Source organism: Pongo abelii, chromosome 10 (genome assembly GCF_028885655.2).
Source record: "Pongo abelii isolate AG06213 chromosome 10, NHGRI_mPonAbe1-v2.0_pri, whole genome shotgun sequence".
NCBI lineage: Eukaryota > Metazoa > Chordata > Mammalia > Primates > Hominidae > Pongo > Pongo abelii.
Window position 1 is genome coordinate 99,539,864 of NC_071995.2, and position 20,186 is coordinate 99,560,049.

A 20,186-nucleotide genomic window follows, 5' to 3' on the forward strand; every position below is an offset into this window, starting at 1 on the left:
CAGGTTATAAACCCTCAGCCATTTTTAAAGCATCAAAAGAAAAAGTGAACGGCAATGCTGGCCCATAATTGAAGTGGATAAAAAAGAAGGGACCCAACCTATATCTTTCCTCTGCTGGTGATGAACTTAAATTTCTGTCGTGCTGTAAGGCATTCTGCATTTGAATGTGGCAGTCTGTACCTAGAACCGTGATATACAGCGCTTTATATATTGACATGTTATTAACATCAACAGTCTTTTGAGAGAGCTTCTGAATGGCTCACTTCATTATTTCAATTCAGGATAAGAGGAAGAAAAAAGGCCGAAAATCTAACTGCATGCTTTATTATTGCATTAGGTTTTCTCTGTTCTGTCTTAGAGAAGTAACAAAGGAGGAAAAAAAATCACAGTTCTTACTGAACAGTGCAAGTGGCACATTTATGGGTTCACTTGGCAAGCTGTACGACACTTAAATGAAAAAATTAAATTAAATTTAAAAGTATATGTCATCTCCAACCCTTTTCCAACCTAGAAGTCTTAGATCAAAGTACCTTATGCTAAACAACTATGTGAAGGAAAGCGAAACAAATATAACACCTCCTGCTATCCTGAAAGACAAATTATATTTACATTACGGAGGTACTTTGCTTTTTATTTTCCTTAATCTTGCCTAATGAATACACTGTTTGGTCAAACATGTTTTATGTCTGACATCCTTTTCTTTTAGGAAATAATATACCTGTCACTCAAGGTGTTATTGAAATGATGAGAAAATATGAACCCAAAGGGAGATGTTTTCTCTTTTAGCATTGCTTTCAAGATCCCAGATTTTTACCCACCTTGTAATGTATTTACTTTGGTTCTAGTGGCCAAGGATGTCAATATTCTTTTTGATGAATTAGAAGCTGTCAGCAGTCCTTGCAAAGATGACGATTCTCTTCTTCACCCTGGAAACCTGACTAGTACTTCAGATGATGCCAGCAGATTGGAAGCCGGGGGAGAGGTAAGAGTATATGATTTCTTACAAATGTAATTCATGATCCAGGCAGAAACCTGTGAAGCATGTTCCAATGGACTGTTTAAAATCATAATCTCATTGAACTGTAGGCTCTTGTAAAACAAGGGACAGGTTTTATATTCCTTTGACATCCCCCATGTCTAAGCATATTTCAAGGATCCTAAATCTACCTACACTCAAAACAAAGTTTCAGTTTTTCTTAAACCTGTCATTTTTTTTTAAACTGTCCATCATTTTAAGATAGCCTACATTCTTGAGTGTCTCCCACTGGTACAAAATAAGCTTTACAGGGATGGTCTTCCTTGTATAGATCCCCCAGTAGGTAGAATAGTGACCTAAAATGCACCAGCCTTCAGTTGACTGTGTTGTCTGAAGTCTCTCTGAGTTTCCATTTGCCTCTGTAATCTGGGAACTTCATTGCAACTGTAAATAGACCCATCTATTTGTGTGCCATTTTGGAAAAATTAGTATTTTGTTGGAGGCATTCCCCTTTGCTCAAGTTGTGTCTCAATAGAGTTTAATATTTCCTTTGTACATTCACTGGGTACAGGTAATAGGCACACCGAATCAGAGTAATTTATTTATTGCATATTCCTAATGCTTTTTACATTGCAGAGCTAGTTAACTGCTGAAAGGGTGACACCTGGAACAGAGAAAATTCTTTACTCTTACCAAGCTTTGCAGACTTCACCCCACAAACACCATACGCAGCTATCCATGTTTCTTTTTCTGTTTTTTTTTTCTGTTTGTTTCATTAAAAAAAAAAACTGATTCTGTTATTATCTGTTTACACAGATACTTTGGATACCGTAATGTGGCATAAAGAATGGACTTTGAAAGGGACCTCAGACAGCAACTAGTCTCATCCCTGTAACTTACAGATGAGGAAACAGTATCAGAAATATTAGGGCTTTGCCAAAGGTGGCACAGCTCATTGTTCTGCTTGGAGCCAATAACCCTCCTAATGTCTTGGCCGAAGCCATTTTTGAAGGCAGATGCTAATATGCTGAATTCACAGGACAGCCTTCTTGCTTGGCAAATAAGTGTCACTAAAGTGCTTATTCAGGTAGACTCCTCAGTGTCTCTTAATGTAAAAGCCAAAACATAGTGAGGATTGGTCATCAATTGAAAATGTCTACATCAAGACATGGTACATGGTCATTCCATTTCCCCAGCTGAGATGTTTTTTTCGATTAAGGTTTGTGCAAGAATGTGGTTTCTAGCAATGGCCCTTTAGGTCTGGCGTGTTTGCCTTCTTCATACTACCATTGGAAAAGATAGAATCCAGCCATCCACTTGGCTGGGTTTATAGACACAATTTTGAAATCTATTAGGCTGAGAAATTTGACTCCAGCCCAATGAGCCCATACTTGATGATCTCTTTCAATGTTGTACAGCAAGCCCGAAGAGCCTGGATGAAAATTCAATCCACTCCTTTTGTTCTTTACTTTTTAATATTACTGCAAAATAATATTTGTAACTTCTATGTAAGTTACAAAGTATAATAATAAAATGAACACCTGGAACCACCATCTGATTTACGAACCAGAATGCTATTTTTCAAATTATAGTGACAGCCTAATTGTAGATTACTAACTCCAGTTGTTTTTTAATGGACTGGAAAATTAATATTGGAGTGTATGAAAATAGAAAGGGTAAACAATTGTTTTGTGAAACTTGTCTCATATTTTGTATATGTATGTTTACATATATGCACACAAAGATAAAATGTTTTTCTTGTTGTGGGTAAAAAAAAAATGAGAAACACTGAACTGGAATATTCCTAAAACCACTGAAGCTACTTTCAATCCCATACCTCTACCCTACCACAGGCATCATCTTTCTAAATTTTATTGTGTTTTATTCTTTTGCTCTAAAGACCGTTTTACCACATAGATTTGTAATCTTAACAACTGATATTTAGATTTACTTTATGCTTTGTAAAAAATGGTATCATGTGGTATGAAGTCTTCTGAGACTTGCTTTTTTAAATCAGTGTTGTTTTTAAGATTCATTTTTATTGTTAGATGCAACTATAGTTTGCTCATTTTCACTGCTGTATAATCCAGTGAATGAACTGTCTATAATTTATTTATCTATTTATTGTCTGTTCATGGACATTTGAGTTGACTCCAACTTTAAAGATTTTTCTACTATTATAAGTAATGTTGCTATGAATATTCATATACATGTCTCCTACTTGCCTTATCAAGAATTTTTTCTCTAGGCTTACATGTTATGCACATATTCAGTTTTGCAAGATAATGTTAATGTGTTTTCCAGAGTGAGCATATCAATTTTCACTCTCATCCCACCTGCAGAATATGAAAATCCTTGGTTGCATCACATCCTTGGCTACACACGGTATTTTTAGGTGTTTTACATTTTACCCACTTAACTCAATGCTTCTTCCAATTTTTATTTTGTTTCCTCTTGATTACATTTTTCGCTAATGAATATGTAATTGAACACAATGAAACAAATTATTATTATTACTATTATTATTATTTTGAGATGGAGTCTCACTCTGTCACCCAGGCTGGAGTGCAGTGGCGCAATCTTGGCTCACTGCAACCTCCGCCTCCCAGGTTTAAGCAATTCCCCTGCCTCAGCCTCCAGAGTAGCTGGAACTACAGGCACATGCCACCATGCCCAGCTAATTTTTGTATTTTTAGTAGAGACAAGGTTTCACCATATTGGCCAGGATAATCTCGAACTCCTGACCTCGTGATCCGCCCGCCTCCGCCTTCCAAAGTGCTGTGATTACAGGCGTGAGCCACCACACCCGAACTGAAAAAAGTTATTTAGTTTTAATTGTTCTTTAACATTACTCACTTGAACCTCAGTTTGATGAATGACTTAAACTGGTCCCTTTCTCTTTGTGTGCAGACAGTGCCAGAAAGAAACAAATCAAATGGACTTTACTTTAGAGATGGAAAGTGTCGAATTGACTACATCCTTGTGTACAGAAAATCCAACCCCCAGACTGAAAAGAGAGAAGTATTTGAAAGAAATATTAGAGCAGAAGGATTGCAAATGGAGAAAGAGGTAAATAGTTTGCTTAGATGAGAAAAAAATATATACTTATCTATTCATATTAAGAGGCAATAAGAAATAAGCAAGCAGTCTTAATGTTAACCAAACATTTCATTTGGTCAGAGTTTTCCAGTCTTCAGAGTTTGGGGAATGTTCCAGTATTTAGACTTTGACACTACAGTTTGCTTTTGAGATAATTTTAATGCCAAATGATTCCATGAAAATCAAAATATTCTATTCCAATTAAATGGATTGTTTCAAAGTGTGATTCTTTATCTAACTTCCTACGACTGCCGTTTCTCTATGTATGTAAACGGAGGGTTCTATTCACATGGATTAAAGAAAACTTTGAGTGAAATGCAGTCACTCTCTCTAGAGGCTCTTTTTACATTTCAGGAAATATCATGAGCTTGGGCATCCTTGTTCACCAGAGGAGACTGCCTGGCCAATTTGGCCAAAAGCAGCTGGAACTTACAAAAACGATTCCAGTTTTAAGAGACATTCAGGCTATTTTTTTCAGGTCCCCAAGCTCAAGAGTGACCTTACCAGTGTTTGGTTCTTCCCCTTCCCTCCTTCTCTGCGTGGGGAGCTTCAAGGAAGAACTAAGTCAGCAATGTACAAGAGGTCAGCCAGGCCTCTGATAGTAATCCATGATGGGCTTATGGTGTTCCCAGGGATACTGTGCACATTTGTAGAACTTGGCCCATTAACTGAATTATGTAACTCTTCTCAGCTTCTCCCTAAACATTGTGCAAAGCTTCTGGAGCTTTTTATAGTCAGTAAGAACAACATATTGGTAATTTAAGATGTTTACTTCTGATTCTGCTCCTCAAGGCTGAGGGGATAGATCTTTGAAGTCAGACATCCGGGTTTTTCTTTGTATGATACAGTTGCAGTTCATGCAACCTGCGAGTTGTGCCACGGTATCAAATATTAGAAGCATAATATGCATATACTTGTTATCTGATCTTGGGACACTTCAGATAAATGGGATTTTTTTCAGATCTGTTAGGCTGACCTCAGCTCTTGAACATTTATAACACAGAAGCAGCATTTTTCTGGAATGTCTCCAAGAGAATTGGAAAAATGGTGAGATGAGTGTGGCTGTAAGGAAACAGGTTCTTATTCTCAGGAAAGAAGAACCAGCTTTCTCAAAGACCATCTTAATTAGAGGTTCCCTGGCACAACAAACAGAATTAAAAATGTTGTTTCTTCCACCTTTGTGGAGTTCCAGAAAATCATTCCTATACAAACTGAGTGTATAGTTGATAAATCTTACTCTGTAAGTTCTAAATTGTCTCAGTAAGAAAATTGCATTTTTTTCTTAACATTAATAGCACATTCATATTTTTCTCCTTAATCATGCCTTCATCTTTTATTCTCATTCCTAAGTGGCAGAATTTTTATATGAAGAAATAAAAGATCTGAATTGCTGCTTAATCTAAAATAATGGAAGTCTTCCCTCTGACCCATTCTGACTCTGTCAAAATTCTGATTCCCATCAAAACTAGATAGCTTTGTTCAATTAATGCAAGATTTATATTTTAAGCTTCATAAGTATTCTCTATAGGCCTAGGGCTTCTTCTGTATAGATCTTTTCAATGTTATTTCATGATTTATTCATTAGAACTCAAAAAGCCTAATGCTTTTCCAAATAGTGCACATTAAAGTGATGGAAAATGTCCTGTTGTGTATCCTAAAGCATCACCTGTACTGCAGTGTTCAGCTACCAGAATTTCAGGAGTATCATTCTGCCTGTTGTACAGTTGTGTTGCACAGTACAGTGTGGAGCATGCTGTGAAGAATGGACTGCTTGTACGATTTTGTCTATATACAAGATAATTTTGTTTGTTGGAATTTTTAAAAAATTTTTAACAGGTATTTATTTTAATGTGTACTGGAAAAAATAGCAATTGGAAAAAGGAAATTATCACTATATGGCAAAACTTCATAAAAACTTATCTAAGCATTTCCCCCCTCCCCACTTTCCCCCAAAAGTTCTTCTCTGGGCATCACCTTCCATATTTCTCCTTTCCTCCACAATCTTTTAGACACTACAAACAGCTAGGTCTTCCCCTTTCTGGAACCTTCTTCACAAGTGACCTCTCCCGCTGCCTGGCACCAGTCTTGCCCTGACTTTGCATAAGTGGTGCAATTTGCCTCTAACGCAGCCTCCCAGCTCTGCTGTGCATCTTCATGGCCTCAGTCAGCTCAGCAAGAAAAGGGCCTTCGCAGGTTTCCTTAGAGATAAATTAATTTTTCCTTGCCACAAATAATTAAAAGAAAATATCCCTTGGCTGAACAATAAACAAACCTTCATCCTTTATTCTCTATAATAAGTGGCAGAATTTTTATATAAAGTATCTACATTGTGTTATTAAATTTAGAAACCACTGGAAGTACTTTTATTTAAATCAAGTTTTTTATAAACAGCTACAGCAGAAAGACAACTTTACTGGCGATTTCAGCTTCCAGGAGTTAATTCAACCTTTTATAGGACATAAAATGAAGAACTTAGTTCAGGGTGGAAAAGAAGAAATACCCCGGGGATCCTTGTATATCTGAAACATTTGGCACTATCTACATTTGATGAATTATTAGTATCTTCTTAATTAGCTGTTGTCATGATGCCCAACAATTATGAAAAACATGTTTCACAGACAGAGGCTTATGTTTCCAAATAGACAAAGACAGGCTTTCTAGTTCAGTTTAACATCCTTATCTCTTTAACACTGAATTTCAAGTAACATAACTAGGATAATCTTTAATTCATGATAAAAGTGAAGACATAGTCAAGTTTAATCTTTCTTAAAACCTTTGCTCCAGGCTGGTTAGTCAACACATAAGTGCTTGCTTTGGTACCCTGGGTCTTTAATATTCTGCAATTCAACTTTCATAATAACCCAGAGAAGGCAATTCACAGCAAAGTTCCCAAACAAAATATCATTGAAGTCCAGGTGATTTACTTCTTAGTATCTATCCACTTAAAGTGATTCCCTTCTTAAAGGTAAGCGCATATTTACTAATTAACATTTTCTATTTCTGATTTTTTTCATTTTTAATTCTATGTCCATTATCGATCTTTGGGTACCTGTTTTGAAATCATTGTCCTTAATAAGACATTTATCTTTTCTTTTGTATACCTAGTAAGAGGATGAGTTAACTTTGAATTATTTGGAATGTGTGAATAGCAATTGTATTAATGGAGCACCCTCCCGCTTCAGAATCGTGTGAAACATTGGGGAAGACCTTTATCATTACAGTCCTTACAAAACTAATATAATTAGGTAAATCATATCATCTTGATGATGGTTATTTCATTCAAGAAATATTTATTGCACACTCACTCTATGCCAGGCATTGCTTTAAGGACTAGGATCTCAGCAGCAACAAATAAAACAGAAAAAAATCCCTGCTTTGTTGGAACTTAAACAAAAAATATGTACAACATGTACAAGTATCAGTAAGTGCTAAAGAGAAAAAAGTAAAGCAGGAAGTGTTGAGAGGGGCTTGCAATTTTATAAAAGTCAGCAAAAGTGGGCCTCTTTTCCACAGAAAGAGAACAAACAGCAAGTGCAAAGAGAACAGCTCCACAGGATGGAGCATGCCTGATGTGTTCATGGAACAGTGAGGATGCCAGTATGACTGGAGTTCACTGAGCAAGGTGAAGAATGGTGAGAAATTACACCAACAAGGCAGTGGAAGCCTTAGTGATCACTGGGGGATGTTAGCTTTTCTCTGAGTGACATAGGAAGCCACTGGAGAGATTTGAGCAGAAGTATAAGATCTGTTTTCTGTTTTAATAAGGGCATTTGGGTTGCCTGGTAAGATTAGACTGTGAGGGGTGGAGGTGGCAAGGGCAGAAGCAGGGAGAATAATTAGGAGATTTGTTGCAAGAATCCAGGAAAGAGATGATGGTAGCTTGGTCAAGCACATAGAAGAGAAGAATATGAGAAGAGTAGGAAGTAGCGCTGATGGGAATTGCAGACAGATTGAATGGGCAGTGTAAAAAAGAAAAGTCACAGACTATTTGTCTGGCACATGGTATTTATCTAAGCAGTTGGGAGAAGACAGTTGCCACTTACAGGGATGTGGAAAAGAGTAGGTCAAATTGTAGACTTGTTAAGATTAAGATATCCCAGTGGAGATGTTGGGTAAGATAGAAGAGTCTGGGATTCAAGGAGAGATCTGGGCTAGAGATATACATTTGAATGAGATCTCCAAAGGAGTAAATGCAAATAAAAATGAGAAGAGGTCCAAGGATTGAGCTGTGGGGAACACTAGTGTTACAATTTGGATGATAAAAAGGAGGCAGCAGAAGAGACTAAGAAGGAGTCACCAAGGAGCTAAAAGGAAAATCTAGAGAGTGTGGTTCAGGAGAGATGGAGGAATCAACTGTGTCAAATGCTGCTGATGGAGTGTGTACGATCAAGGCTGAAAGTTAATCATTGGATTTAGCAATATGGCAGGTTTGGGTGGTCTGGGCAAGAGAAGTTTCAGTGGAGAAGTCAGGGGTGAAAGCTTCATTAAAGTGTCTTCAAGAAAGAATGGGAAGAGAAAATACAGAGACAGTAAATACAAATAGTTCTTTCAATATGTTTCACTGTAAAGGAATGGAAAGAAATAGAATGATAACTGGAGTATGAAGTTTGGTCAATAAAGAGTTCTTTCTATTTTAGATGGGAGAAATAAATACATGTTTTCATGCTAATACAAACTATATATTTGAGATGGAAAATTGATGTTGGGGAAGAGTGGAGGAAGAATTTTTAGAGAAATGTCCTTGAAGCAATAAGAAAAGAATGACCACAAGTATCTCCCATTGCATGGACTCACCTATCTGCATCTGTGCCCATAAATGCCACCTTTCCCCAGTGCTAAGGGTGTCCTGTCCATACTCATTGGTAAGGCCAACCCTTCACTTTGCTTCCAAGACCCCATACCTGCTCAGTCCCACTCAAATACATTGCCTCCAAAAGAGATAAAATGTAGTATGCTTTAAAAACTGAAATGCACAAACAATACAATTTGTGGAAGTAGTTTGTTTCTGTTTGCACTCATCTCTCAGAAGGAGTGAAAAATCCAACTGAAGTGAACACACACACATGCGTGAGCACATGCGGGTGCACAGTCGAGGTTGAATATCTTGGATACTTCTCTGTAATGTGATACAAATTACATTATCAATATTTTTATGCTCACATTTATTAATCACTTACTATTATAATTTCCATTTAACAGATGAGACCATTGGTAACTTGCCCCAGACAACATAAGTAGTAAGAGATAAAGCCAGTATTAAAACCTAAGCATACTTGCTCTTTGCCCTTATATTGTGCTGATTTGTGGTATCTAAAGGTGAATTTCAGGGTTAAAGAAGTTAGGAGAGGCCGGCCGGGCATGGTGGTTCATGCTGTAATCCCAGCACTTTGGGAGGCCAAGGCGGGCGGATCACGAGGTCAGGAGATTGAGACCATCCTGGCTAACACGGTGAAACCCTGTCTCTACTACAAATACAAAAAAAAAAAAAAATTACCCGGGCATGGTGGCGGGCGCCTGTAGTCCCAGCTACTCGGGAGGCTGAGCCGAGATCATGCCACTGCACTGCAGCCTGGGCGACAGAGCAAGACTTCGTCTCAAAGAAAAAAAAAAAAAAAGAAGTTAGGAGATAGGCTGAGAAGACAAGTAGTGTTATGAAAAGGAAGAGGTAAAGGAGCAAGGAAAATTGGGATGAATAAGGAAGTTGGGTGCTGCCCAGACTGTGGTTCTTATGCACTTTGGCCTCTAGTAGCCATAGACTTGAATCTTGGTATATAACCACTTACAAGCTGAGTGGCCATGGGCAATTTATCAGATTTTTATGGATCTCTGTTTCCATTTTTAATCCTGAAGGTGATATCACTTATTGTAAATGATGAAGATTAAGAGGACCTATATATGCACAAATACATAGTAGTGCCAATCTTTGTTTTTCTTAATTTTTACTTTTAAATTTCATATTATTGTTTTACTTCCAGTGTATTTGTTCACCTACCTTCTATTTATGGCAAGTGATATTTGTTTTCCATTTATGACTGATATAAAAGCTTTTTGTAAAATGATGATTTAAAAAAGTGAGTTATTTAAAGAAATATACAAAATTAAGATATTGTAGATGATATTACAAATTTGACAAAAATTGTGAAGGTGGCCCGAGAATGATAGCATTCTGTGTTACTTGGCTAGTCCTTGTGGTGGACAGACTCTAAGGTCTGTGATGCCTGCTTCCTTTTCACACCTTCCCTTCCCCTTGAGTTCAGGTGGGACCTGTGGCTTATATTTAACCAATAGAATATGGCTTTTGCTATCATAGAATATGACAAATTTAATGGGATGTCACTCCTGTGATTATCTTATATGGTATATAAGATCTCATCTCAGCAGACTGGCGTTAGAGAGACCCTCCTTGCTGGCTTTGAAGAAGTAAGCTACCATATTGTGAGACAGCCTATGAAGAGGGCCACATAGCAAAGAAAGGTGGGGTGGCCTCTAGGAGCTGGCATCCAGCTGACATCCAGCAACAAGCAGGGATCTTAGTCCTACAACCACAAGGAGATGAATTCTGCCAATAACTGAGAATCCTGGAAGCAGATCTTTCTTCAGTTGAGCCACTGATGAGACTACAGCCCCAGGCAAGACCTACATCATAGCCTGGCGAGACCCTGAAACAGAGAACCCAGCTCAGCTGTGCCTGACTTCCACCCTCTAGAAACTGTGAGATAATTCATATGTGTAGTTGTAAGCCTCCAAGCCTACAGTAATTTATTAGGCAGCAATAGATAATTAATACAGTGATTAAAAGTCTGGGATCACACATTCTGAGTGTTCATTTGGTTCTACCATTACAAGCTGTGTGCTCTTGTAAAAGTTAACTTATCTGCAAAATGAGGCTAATAATGGGATTTATCTCATGGGTTATTTTAATTAAATGAGATCATTTATATCGAGTGCTTATCTCTGTGCCTTTTACATGGTAAGCATTTAGTAAACTTCATTATTATCATCATTACTGTTATAATGGCTAAATACATGTTAACACTTTTATTTTGGAATGGTTTTCAAGGTAAACTTTAAGAAAAATTTTCATACAGTTTACAAATTATAATGCAACCATTAGGAATAGCAACATCAGTGGGTCATATATTGTTACTGTATATGCATTAATGAGATTTATAATTCAATGCTCTTGGAAGAACTCGGAATACATTTGGTAACAAGTTTAGCATGATCAAGGTTCAGAAGTTTATCTGCTTGGAGAGGATTTGGTCTTAGATTCATCTGGGTATAAAGTTATAGATCAATTCAGAGCTAAACAACAATAGTAACAACAACAACAAAAACTGTATTTGATTGTCCATCCCAGTGTTTCTTTACCCCCATTCAAAGGAAATCTTCACAAAGATTTCCCCATTTAAAGAGCTAATCTCATGCAGATGGCTCTCTGCCCTTGTAGGCTTCCTGCCCAAATTACCCTAATTTCATCCCCATTTATATACTGCAGCCACATCCAGCTTATTGCTGTAGATGCTCTCTCAGCATCCAGAACTCCAAGGATACAAGAACGACAACATCCTCCCTTCCTTCACAGTTGAAAACATGATGATGAGTGTCTCAAATAAATGAGTGTCAGGACTATGTGCACTACCCAGATTTCTGTCCTCTAGGGCTTTCTGGTCTGAAAAAAAAAAAGAAAAAATCAGACTTTTCTCCACCCAATAATCTCCACTTTACTCCTCTCAATCTTCTTATATGTCACACACTTGTATTACCAAGGGTCTCAAGTTAAGGTGACAAGAAAGGAGAATTTAGGACAGTCATAACCAAAGAAGGAAGAAAGCAGATTTTCTTCTAAACCTCAGAGCCCTGGTGATTCCTTGAGTGTCTTTCAGGAGCTACCAATGTCAGTCCACACTTGTGGTGGCTTTTCTGTTAACTTGAGTTTTAGGCTGGATTTCCAAAGCATAAGCAGAACTTGAGGTGAGAATTCTTCCTCAAGTTGTTGATGGGTGGGGCAATCTCAGGAGAAAGGGGAGTGAGAGGAGCAGAAGAGAACAGCTAAGCCAAAAGCATGGCCTCAGCTGGGCACTACCTTCAGCCTGATCCCACAGGGGAACTCGGTAATCATCAGGTGCAGCACAGAGCTGGTCTACTTTTCAGACACAGACCCCCACGTCAGTCAGTCATTGGCTGAGGTCTGTGAAGGTGGTGAGAGGTAGGCACTGCCCGTTTGGCTGAGGGTCATTCTGGGCACCATCAGCATACATTACCACTGGTATTGAATTAGTCATAGAGATGCTGCCAAATCTGTGGTATTCAGACAGCCCTTTTTGAGATGCCAGCAAACATAAAATTCATGGGGTCCTTGACCAAGTGAGGAGAGAACAAGTACACATTGGAATTTCTTCTGTTTTAATTTGTCAAGTTGTTCTTCTAATTTTAGGATGCTATTTCTAAAAGGTAAAGATTCCATGTTGCTAGTGTAATCACTTTGAGGGAAGACATACATATGGCCAACAAGCATATTAAAAGCTCAATATCACTAATCATTAGAGAAATGTAAATTAAAACCACAATGAAATACCATCTCACACCAGTCAGAATGGCTATTATTAATACTAAAAAGTCAAAAAATAACAGATGTTGGCGAAGTTGTGGAGAAAAGGGAGTGTTTAGACACTGCTGGTGGGAGCGTCAATTAGTTCAATCATTGTGGAAAGCAGTGTGGAGATTCTTCAAAGAGGTAAAAACAGAACTACCATTCAACCCAGCAATCCCATTACTGTGTATATACCCAAAGGAATATAAGTCATTCTACCATATAGACACATACGCATGTATGTTAGCTGCAGCACTGTTCACAATAGCAAAGACATGTAATCCACCTAAATGCTCATCAATGGCAGGTTGGATAAAGAAAACATAGTACTTACACATCATAGAATACTATGCAGCTATTAAAAAGAACAAGATCATGTTCTCTGTAGGGGCATGGATGGAGCTGGAGGCCATTATCCTTAGCAAACTAATGCAGGAACAGAAAACCAAATACTGCATGTTTTTACTTATAAATGGGAGCTGAACGATGAGAACACATGGACACATGTCTTCTTTTTTGAGGAAGAGACTTTGTCTTACTGGTTTTTACATTCCAAAGACTTATTACAGTGCTTAGCTTGTGGAATCCTGAGTTTGCTACAAAAGATTGTGGATAGCTGATTTTCACAGCTAAGTCTGGGTAACAACAGTCAATTCATCTCCAGGGTTTTTCAACATTGACCCTGTTGACATTTAGGGCTGGATAATTCTTTATTGTAGAGGGCTAGTCTGTGCTTTACAAGATATTTGGCAGCATCTCTAGCCTCTACCCACTAGATGCCAGTAGCACCTCCTTCAATTAATGACAACCAAATATATCTCCAAGCATTGTCACATGTCCTGGTGTTGGGGGAGGGAGGAATCATCCCTAGCTGAGAATCCCTGGGTTTGACCCTTGATCCAACATTATATGGTTTGTTGTAGTGTCCAGGGGGTAGCGCTTCCATTCTTTTATCCATGTCCAACCAACTTATCTCAGCACTCTTAACATCAGACTCTTGAATCAGAAAAGAGGCCTATGTATTTGAGGGGAAGAATAGAGTATGTGAAGACTGGCTCTCAAGCCAGACAGCTGGGATTTAGATCCACTTACTACTTCACCACTTACTAAGTGAATAACTAGGTAAAGCTTTTAATCTCTCTGTGCCTTAGTTTCTTTGTTTGTTAAGTGCCAGATAATTCCTATCTCAAGGGCTATTATGAGGATAAAATGAGTTAATAAATTACAATATGCTTAGGAAAGAGTCTGGACATATTGACAGCTTTAATGCATGGCTGTTGTTGGTATTGATGGTATTGATAAAGAAGGGAGTAATTTCAACCACTGGTCATCCTGTTCCTGAAGCTCAAGCATTCAACCCTGTCACCTCTTGGGCTGAGAGTCCTTGTGTGTCTAGGGAAAGCTGAAGGGACCTGGTAGATAGCAAGAGATATAACGATAAGTCCCACCTCATCACCAGGACTCAGTCCACCTACCAGTGCCCCATATCAGTCTATAGAATCAGGGCTGTATTCTTACTGGTTCATCTTGTTAGGGCAGTTTTATCAAATTGATGATGGTTTGAGAGAAGGTGCTCTCCCTCCTTTCCCTCCCTCCCTTAGTCTTACCCTAATTTCTGAGACCAGTTTAAAGATCTAAGGGCCTCATTATTGCCTCAACTGCTTTTGCTTATTTAGGTAGACAAAGTTTAATCAAAACATTTCTGTTGCCAGGTCAAGATGACCAGTACAAAGTTATCTTGATTTACTCAAAGGATTATTCCAAATCAACATGTATTTCTTATTTATTTATTTATTTATTTATCATTATTATACTTTAGGTTTTATGGTACATGTGTGCTCATATGACTCACGCATATTACTTCAGTCAAGACAGACCAACTTTAAGGGAAAAAAATACCCATTATACAAGGTACAGCTGAAAAACTCAAGTCATTTTATGAACTATTGTCATCCCACAAAAAGAAACTTACTTAATCTAAAAGATTTTCTCAGCAGTCTAAATTTAACTTCTCTGATATAAAGCACGTTTTGCATAATCATCATTATGTGCCAAATGTGGGCATTGTATTATATTTATGAAAGGAACTGAATTCCTTTCTTTGTGATATTTTTGCTCCTGCTGTTTTTGCTATGTTATGATAAATTGCTGAAAATTATGCAAAGTATATATCATGAATATGACACTAATTATTCATTAATGGCATGGAGAGATTTAAAAGCTTTGAAGCAGCCTGGAGAACTGTAAATCCATTTACAATCTCCAGCTTGTAACCCTTACAAGTGAAAAATTTGAAAAAGATGAAGTGTAAGCTGAGGGTTATTAATTGAACTTGACATACCTTAGTTGCAAAAGTGATGATGCAGCACTGCCTCTTGAGGCAAGGGCCCTGGCTTAGCTCACTTTCTGTTGTGTCTTAGGCATATTTTAAGAGCAGTCTGTAGTATCTAATAACTCCATTTCCAGATGAAGTAATTCATTCATTCATCAAATGTCTGATGAATATCTACTACTATTGAAGGAAGGGAGGCATTAAATAAATATATCAGATGTAATAGGTATTGTGGAGAAATATACAGGAATACTGGGAAGGAGTCACTATTTCATTTCAGGAGTTCAAGAAAAATCTCTATGATAATGGGTGAATTAAGCACAAAGAGAAATTGGAATTTGCATTTCTAAACCCAACTCTCTAAAGCATTGCAGAATTTTCCCACTGCTGGGTTTCCTTTGTTTTGTGCACCCCTATGCAGGCTGGCATGGGTGTAGGAAGAGTAAGTGGAGTAACTGAATTGGGGGGTATGGTAACAGGGGGAATAGCTGGATTTGGCTGTGGGATAGAGGTAGACTCTGGTGTTTGCATCTAAATGAACTCTTACAGGGCATGGAACAGGGAAAAAAGTCAAGTGCATGAGCAGTGTTGGGATTTTGGAGAGGCCCGACCTGGTTGCAAACACCTCCCTAATTTGTCCTTTTCCATTAATCAGTTGAACTCTCATTCTGGGTGCTACCTCTTCACTTTTGCCTACCCAGAAACCCAAAGTTTCTTCTTTAAAATTCTTCCCTAGTACTTATAACTGCCTAGCCCCTCTTTCATTCGGGGTTGTGCAGGAAAGCCACACTGTGTCCTCCAGGAATGAAGTGTTCAATAAAGAATTTTACAGCACTGTAAGACCACTTAAAAGGTTGGGCATGAAGGTCAGGGAATCCACCTCCCATCACTTCAGCCTGAAGCACTACAGCAGCAGTTCTCAGGTGCCGGCGTGGAAGCCACTGGGATCTCACTAATGCCTGACTGCAGCATGTGATTCTCAAAACTTACCTGGAGCTGCTTCAAACCTCAAATCTGCCTGTAACTACCTGCCTGAGAAACAGCCTCTCCTTTCCCACCTTCCAACTGAGCACCCATCATTGTACACTTTAACCCAGAACTTTATGGGGAAGGGGATTCTGGGAAACCAGAACCAGGTTCTGGTCCCAGCTTCTCAGCAATGCAGAGGACTCAGAAGGAGGTGCTAAGGTGACAACAAACAATATAGTGCAGCCACCAGCCTAACAGGTTGTCCTCTGTCCCTTCATTTGAGGCTATGCTAGCCCCATCTCTGTAATACCCAGATGGTTTAAAAGTTGTAAGGTCTGAAATCTAACACCTGCCTTTGAGATGGAGGAGCAACTATTTCTGTTTTTTAACATGGGCATGGCTGAGTAAATCACCCAGTCAGAGTTCCTCCCAGAAACCCACATCTTTGTTCTGATGCTAATGTTAGGCAACTGTCTTTTTTCAAAGCATAGTAGAATTCACTGGGACCCAATATTTAATTGAATAGTCAGCAGCAGCCACAAGCCTGCCTATGGAAATGTTCTTGTGTTTGTGATGCAGGGGAGGGAAAAGAAACAAGGAAAGACAAGCTAAAAATTCCTTCCACCATAACTGCCCACAGAGGAATTAAAGAAGATTCCCTTTGTTGCATCCAGCCCCTGCAGTGATAGTATCAATCCTCATGGACACGTGTATTGAGCGTCTATTATGTTCCGGGCACTGTGCCAGGCACCGGAGAATAAAAAAATAAATGTTCTAGCTATCTATTGTTGCATAACAAACAACTCCAAAACTTGTATGTTAAAATAATAGTCATTCTTTTTGCTCTCAAATCTGCAATTGAGCAGGACTTGGTAGGGACAGCTTCCGTCTGCTCTATGGGACATCAGTTGGAGCAGCACTACTAGTGTCTGGAGGACCCCCCTTTTAAGGTGGCTGACTCACATGGCTGGAATGTTGGTGTTGGCTGTCAGCCGAAAGCTCAGCCAGGGTTGTGGGCTGTGGGCCTCTTCACAGGCTGCCTAGGCTTTCTCATGACATCGTGGCTGGATTCTAGGAGAACAAGGTAAAAGTGAACTTTTATGACCTAGCCCTAGAAGCGTTTATTCTGCTGTACTCCACGGGGAAAGGCAGAATGAAGGGGATGGGACATAGATTCCACCTCTTGATGGAGAGTCATAAGGTTTTAGAAGATGTGTGGGATGAGCAGTAATGTTGGGGCCATCTTTGGAAAATACAAGCTGCCACAATATGCTCAGCATATTTGAGGAGCTCACTAACTAGCAATGAAGGCAGATGTGAAATGGATAGAATACAGTTTGAAAAGTTCTATGGAAGCCCTGGGGAATTTCATACTCTGCAGAGATTTCAGGAAGGTTAAGAGAGGTGACCTGGGACTTAAAGGATGATTAGATATTCACCAAGTTGGAAAGTAGAAGGGCATGGCATTCCAGATGGGAAACAAGATAAACAATGGCATGATAGACTTTGGATTGAGGCCTCAGGGCTCCTCTGTGCACCTCTGCTTCCCAGAGTGTGAATCCCATGAGGACTGCACGGATTTCTCCCTAGTCCACAGTGCCTGGCTCATCATGTCGTCTTGACTTTCACGTTATATATGCTCACTTGGCAATTTCCCATGAACATAATTGACATCAGATACAATTGTTCTAGACCTTAATGACAGAGCTAGAAAGATGTGCAATTTATAGTAATTTTTTTCCAAAATGTTGCAACCAAATATCATTTAGCCTCTTTACAACCAAATCCATCACACTGTTATATTTAAATAAGAATCATCTCAATGCCAATTTCTTTCAGGCCAAGGATTTTACTAAACAAACTGTACCAGCCATTACCTGCAAACTTAGCCAAGATCATGATGGTCTTCCAAGAAGGTGGTGTTACTGCTCACTAGAGTACTTTGTTTTTCAGCTCTGTTCTTCATTCTTTCTGTTTTCTACACATGTTGAAATTAAAAGAGTTTTCTAGAAGACCAGGAGTAGAGCAGGCAGAAAAATGAAACTATACTACACATGATTTTCCTTGACCTTAGCAGTCCAGCAGGCAGGAAAGAAAAATACATGTGGTGAGACTTTGTGCCCATTAGAGTTTCAGAAGTGCATTATGTCACCTCTTGGGGACTCTCTTCCTCCTCAGTCTGTAGGTTCCTTTCTTCAGCCAGAGTATTATTTTGGATTGTGTAGCAGTAAATCACTTTGGCATTCATCTGAGGCTGCCTTGATTCAGTTTCTCAGACTCTAATGAGAATCTTCTGAAATCTAGTCTTTTTTATCAGTGACTCATGGATAACATCATACAGTTATAAAAGGGTAACCTGTTAGAGGCGTGCACTGTTCGCTGTTGCTTCTGATTGTTCAAGGGGATCTCCCCCAACTGCATGTATCTGTAGAAACTCCAGTCGAGTGAAAAACTGTTAGTCTTGATTCCTTATGTCACATAATGTTTTACTTAGTTGACAGAACACAGTTAAGCCATCAATTAAGTACTGAATTTTTGTTTGTCATTTCCTTTTTTTCTCTGGTCCCATTTGTACATAGCAAAGCTGTACCGTAATGCCTTTTTAAAATTAACTCTTTTTAGGGAAAGGGAGTTCTAAATAAACTCTTAAATACTTGGAACTGAAACTTTCTTTGAATGATGTCTTAGTTTATTTTGTGTTGCCACAACAGAATACCTGAGATGGGGTAATTTATGAAGAAAAGATTATCATTTAGTTCATGGTTCTGCAGGCTGGAAAGTACAGGAAGCACAGCACCAACACTTGCTCGGCCTCTGGTGAGGGCTTTTGTGCTTCATCACATCATGGCAGAAGGTCAAAGTGGAACTAGACACATGCGAAGAAAGGCAAAACCTGGGAGGTGTCCTGGCTTCATAACAACCCACTTTTGTGGGACTAATCCATTCCTGCAGGAACAGATGCAGTCTCGCCAGTGAGACCAAGCACCAAGCCACCCACAAAGGCAGCACCCTCATGACCCAAACACCTCTCACAAAGCCCCACCTCTCCACACCACCACACTGGGGATCACATTTCAACATGAGTTTTGGTGGAGACAAACAAACCATATCCAAACTATGGCCAGTGGGTTTAAATTGTTCAAAAATGTCATTGGGGAGTATATTGACTGTGATAATAAGCCTACTGTTGAATTATCCCAAACATTTTTTATTTATTATTTTTATTTCTTCAGACAGAGTCTGCTCTGTTGCCCAGGCTGGAGTGCAGTGGCGCGATCTCAGCTCACTGCAAACTCCACCTCCCAGGTTCAAGTGATTCTCACACCTCAGCCTCCTGAGTAGCTGGGATTACAGGCATACACTGCCAAGCCTGGCTACTTTCCTATACTTTCCAGCCTGCAGAACCATGAACTAAATGATAATCTTTTCTTCATAAATTACCCCATCTCAGGTATTCTGTTGTGGCAACACAAAATAAACTAAGACATAATTTTTGTATTTTTTTTTAGTAGACACGGGGTTTCGCCATGTTGGCCAGGTTGGTCTCAAACCCCTGGCCTCAGGTGATCTGCCCACTTCAGCCTCCCAAAGTGATAGAATTACAGGCATGAGCCATCATGCCCAGCCAAAACCATTTTTTTAAATCATTATTTCATGTCCCTCATTACTTAGCTTTGATTCTATAGTTCATCATCATGACCATTCACAAGCACCTGAATTCTCTCACTCCTTTATTCCTTTGACTTATTTGCCTGGCAAAGCCCTGACCTTGGTTAAACTGCATCATGTTCGTGGCCACCCCTGAGTGATTTAATGTGCTGAAAAAAACATGCTGACTGGTTCACTTTACATCATGACCACAGTCTCACACAGGTACCAGAGAATGCTCAGTGAGCCTGGTACTTTTGCTTTCTTCCTCTCTATAAAAATTAAGTAACTTTCTTCCTCCCTCTTTTCCCCTTTCTCTCTGTCTGCTTCTTTCTTTCATTGATTCAATTTTAAAATTTCAATCATTAAATCATCATATAGTGTGTGGCACAATTCAAGGCACTTGGGATACATCAGCGAACAAATCGGAGAGCCCCTCAGATTCTAGTAAGGGAGACGATGAACAATAAACATAATAAATAAGTAAATAATACAGTGTGTTAGAAGGTGATAAATAGAGGGCCAGGTGCAGTGGCTCATGTTTGTAATCCCAGCACTTTGGGAGGCCA

The 20,186-nt window shown here is 39.0% G+C and overlaps 1 protein-coding gene across 8 annotated transcripts in view; it reads left to right on the forward strand.

Moving 5' to 3' along the window:
- ANO4 (anoctamin 4) overlaps positions 1-20,186 on the forward strand; it is a 430,350-nt gene that overhangs the window by 232,852 nt on the left and 177,312 nt on the right. For all 8 annotated transcript variants that reach the window (XM_054527543.2, XM_054527542.2, XM_054527546.2 and 5 more), the window contains 2 exons: positions 846-982; positions 3,887-4,045. In XM_054527543.2, coding sequence (XP_054383518.1) covers positions 846-982; positions 3,887-4,045 — 296 coding nt within the window. The remainder of the gene's footprint in view (positions 1-845; positions 983-3,886; positions 4,046-20,186) is intronic.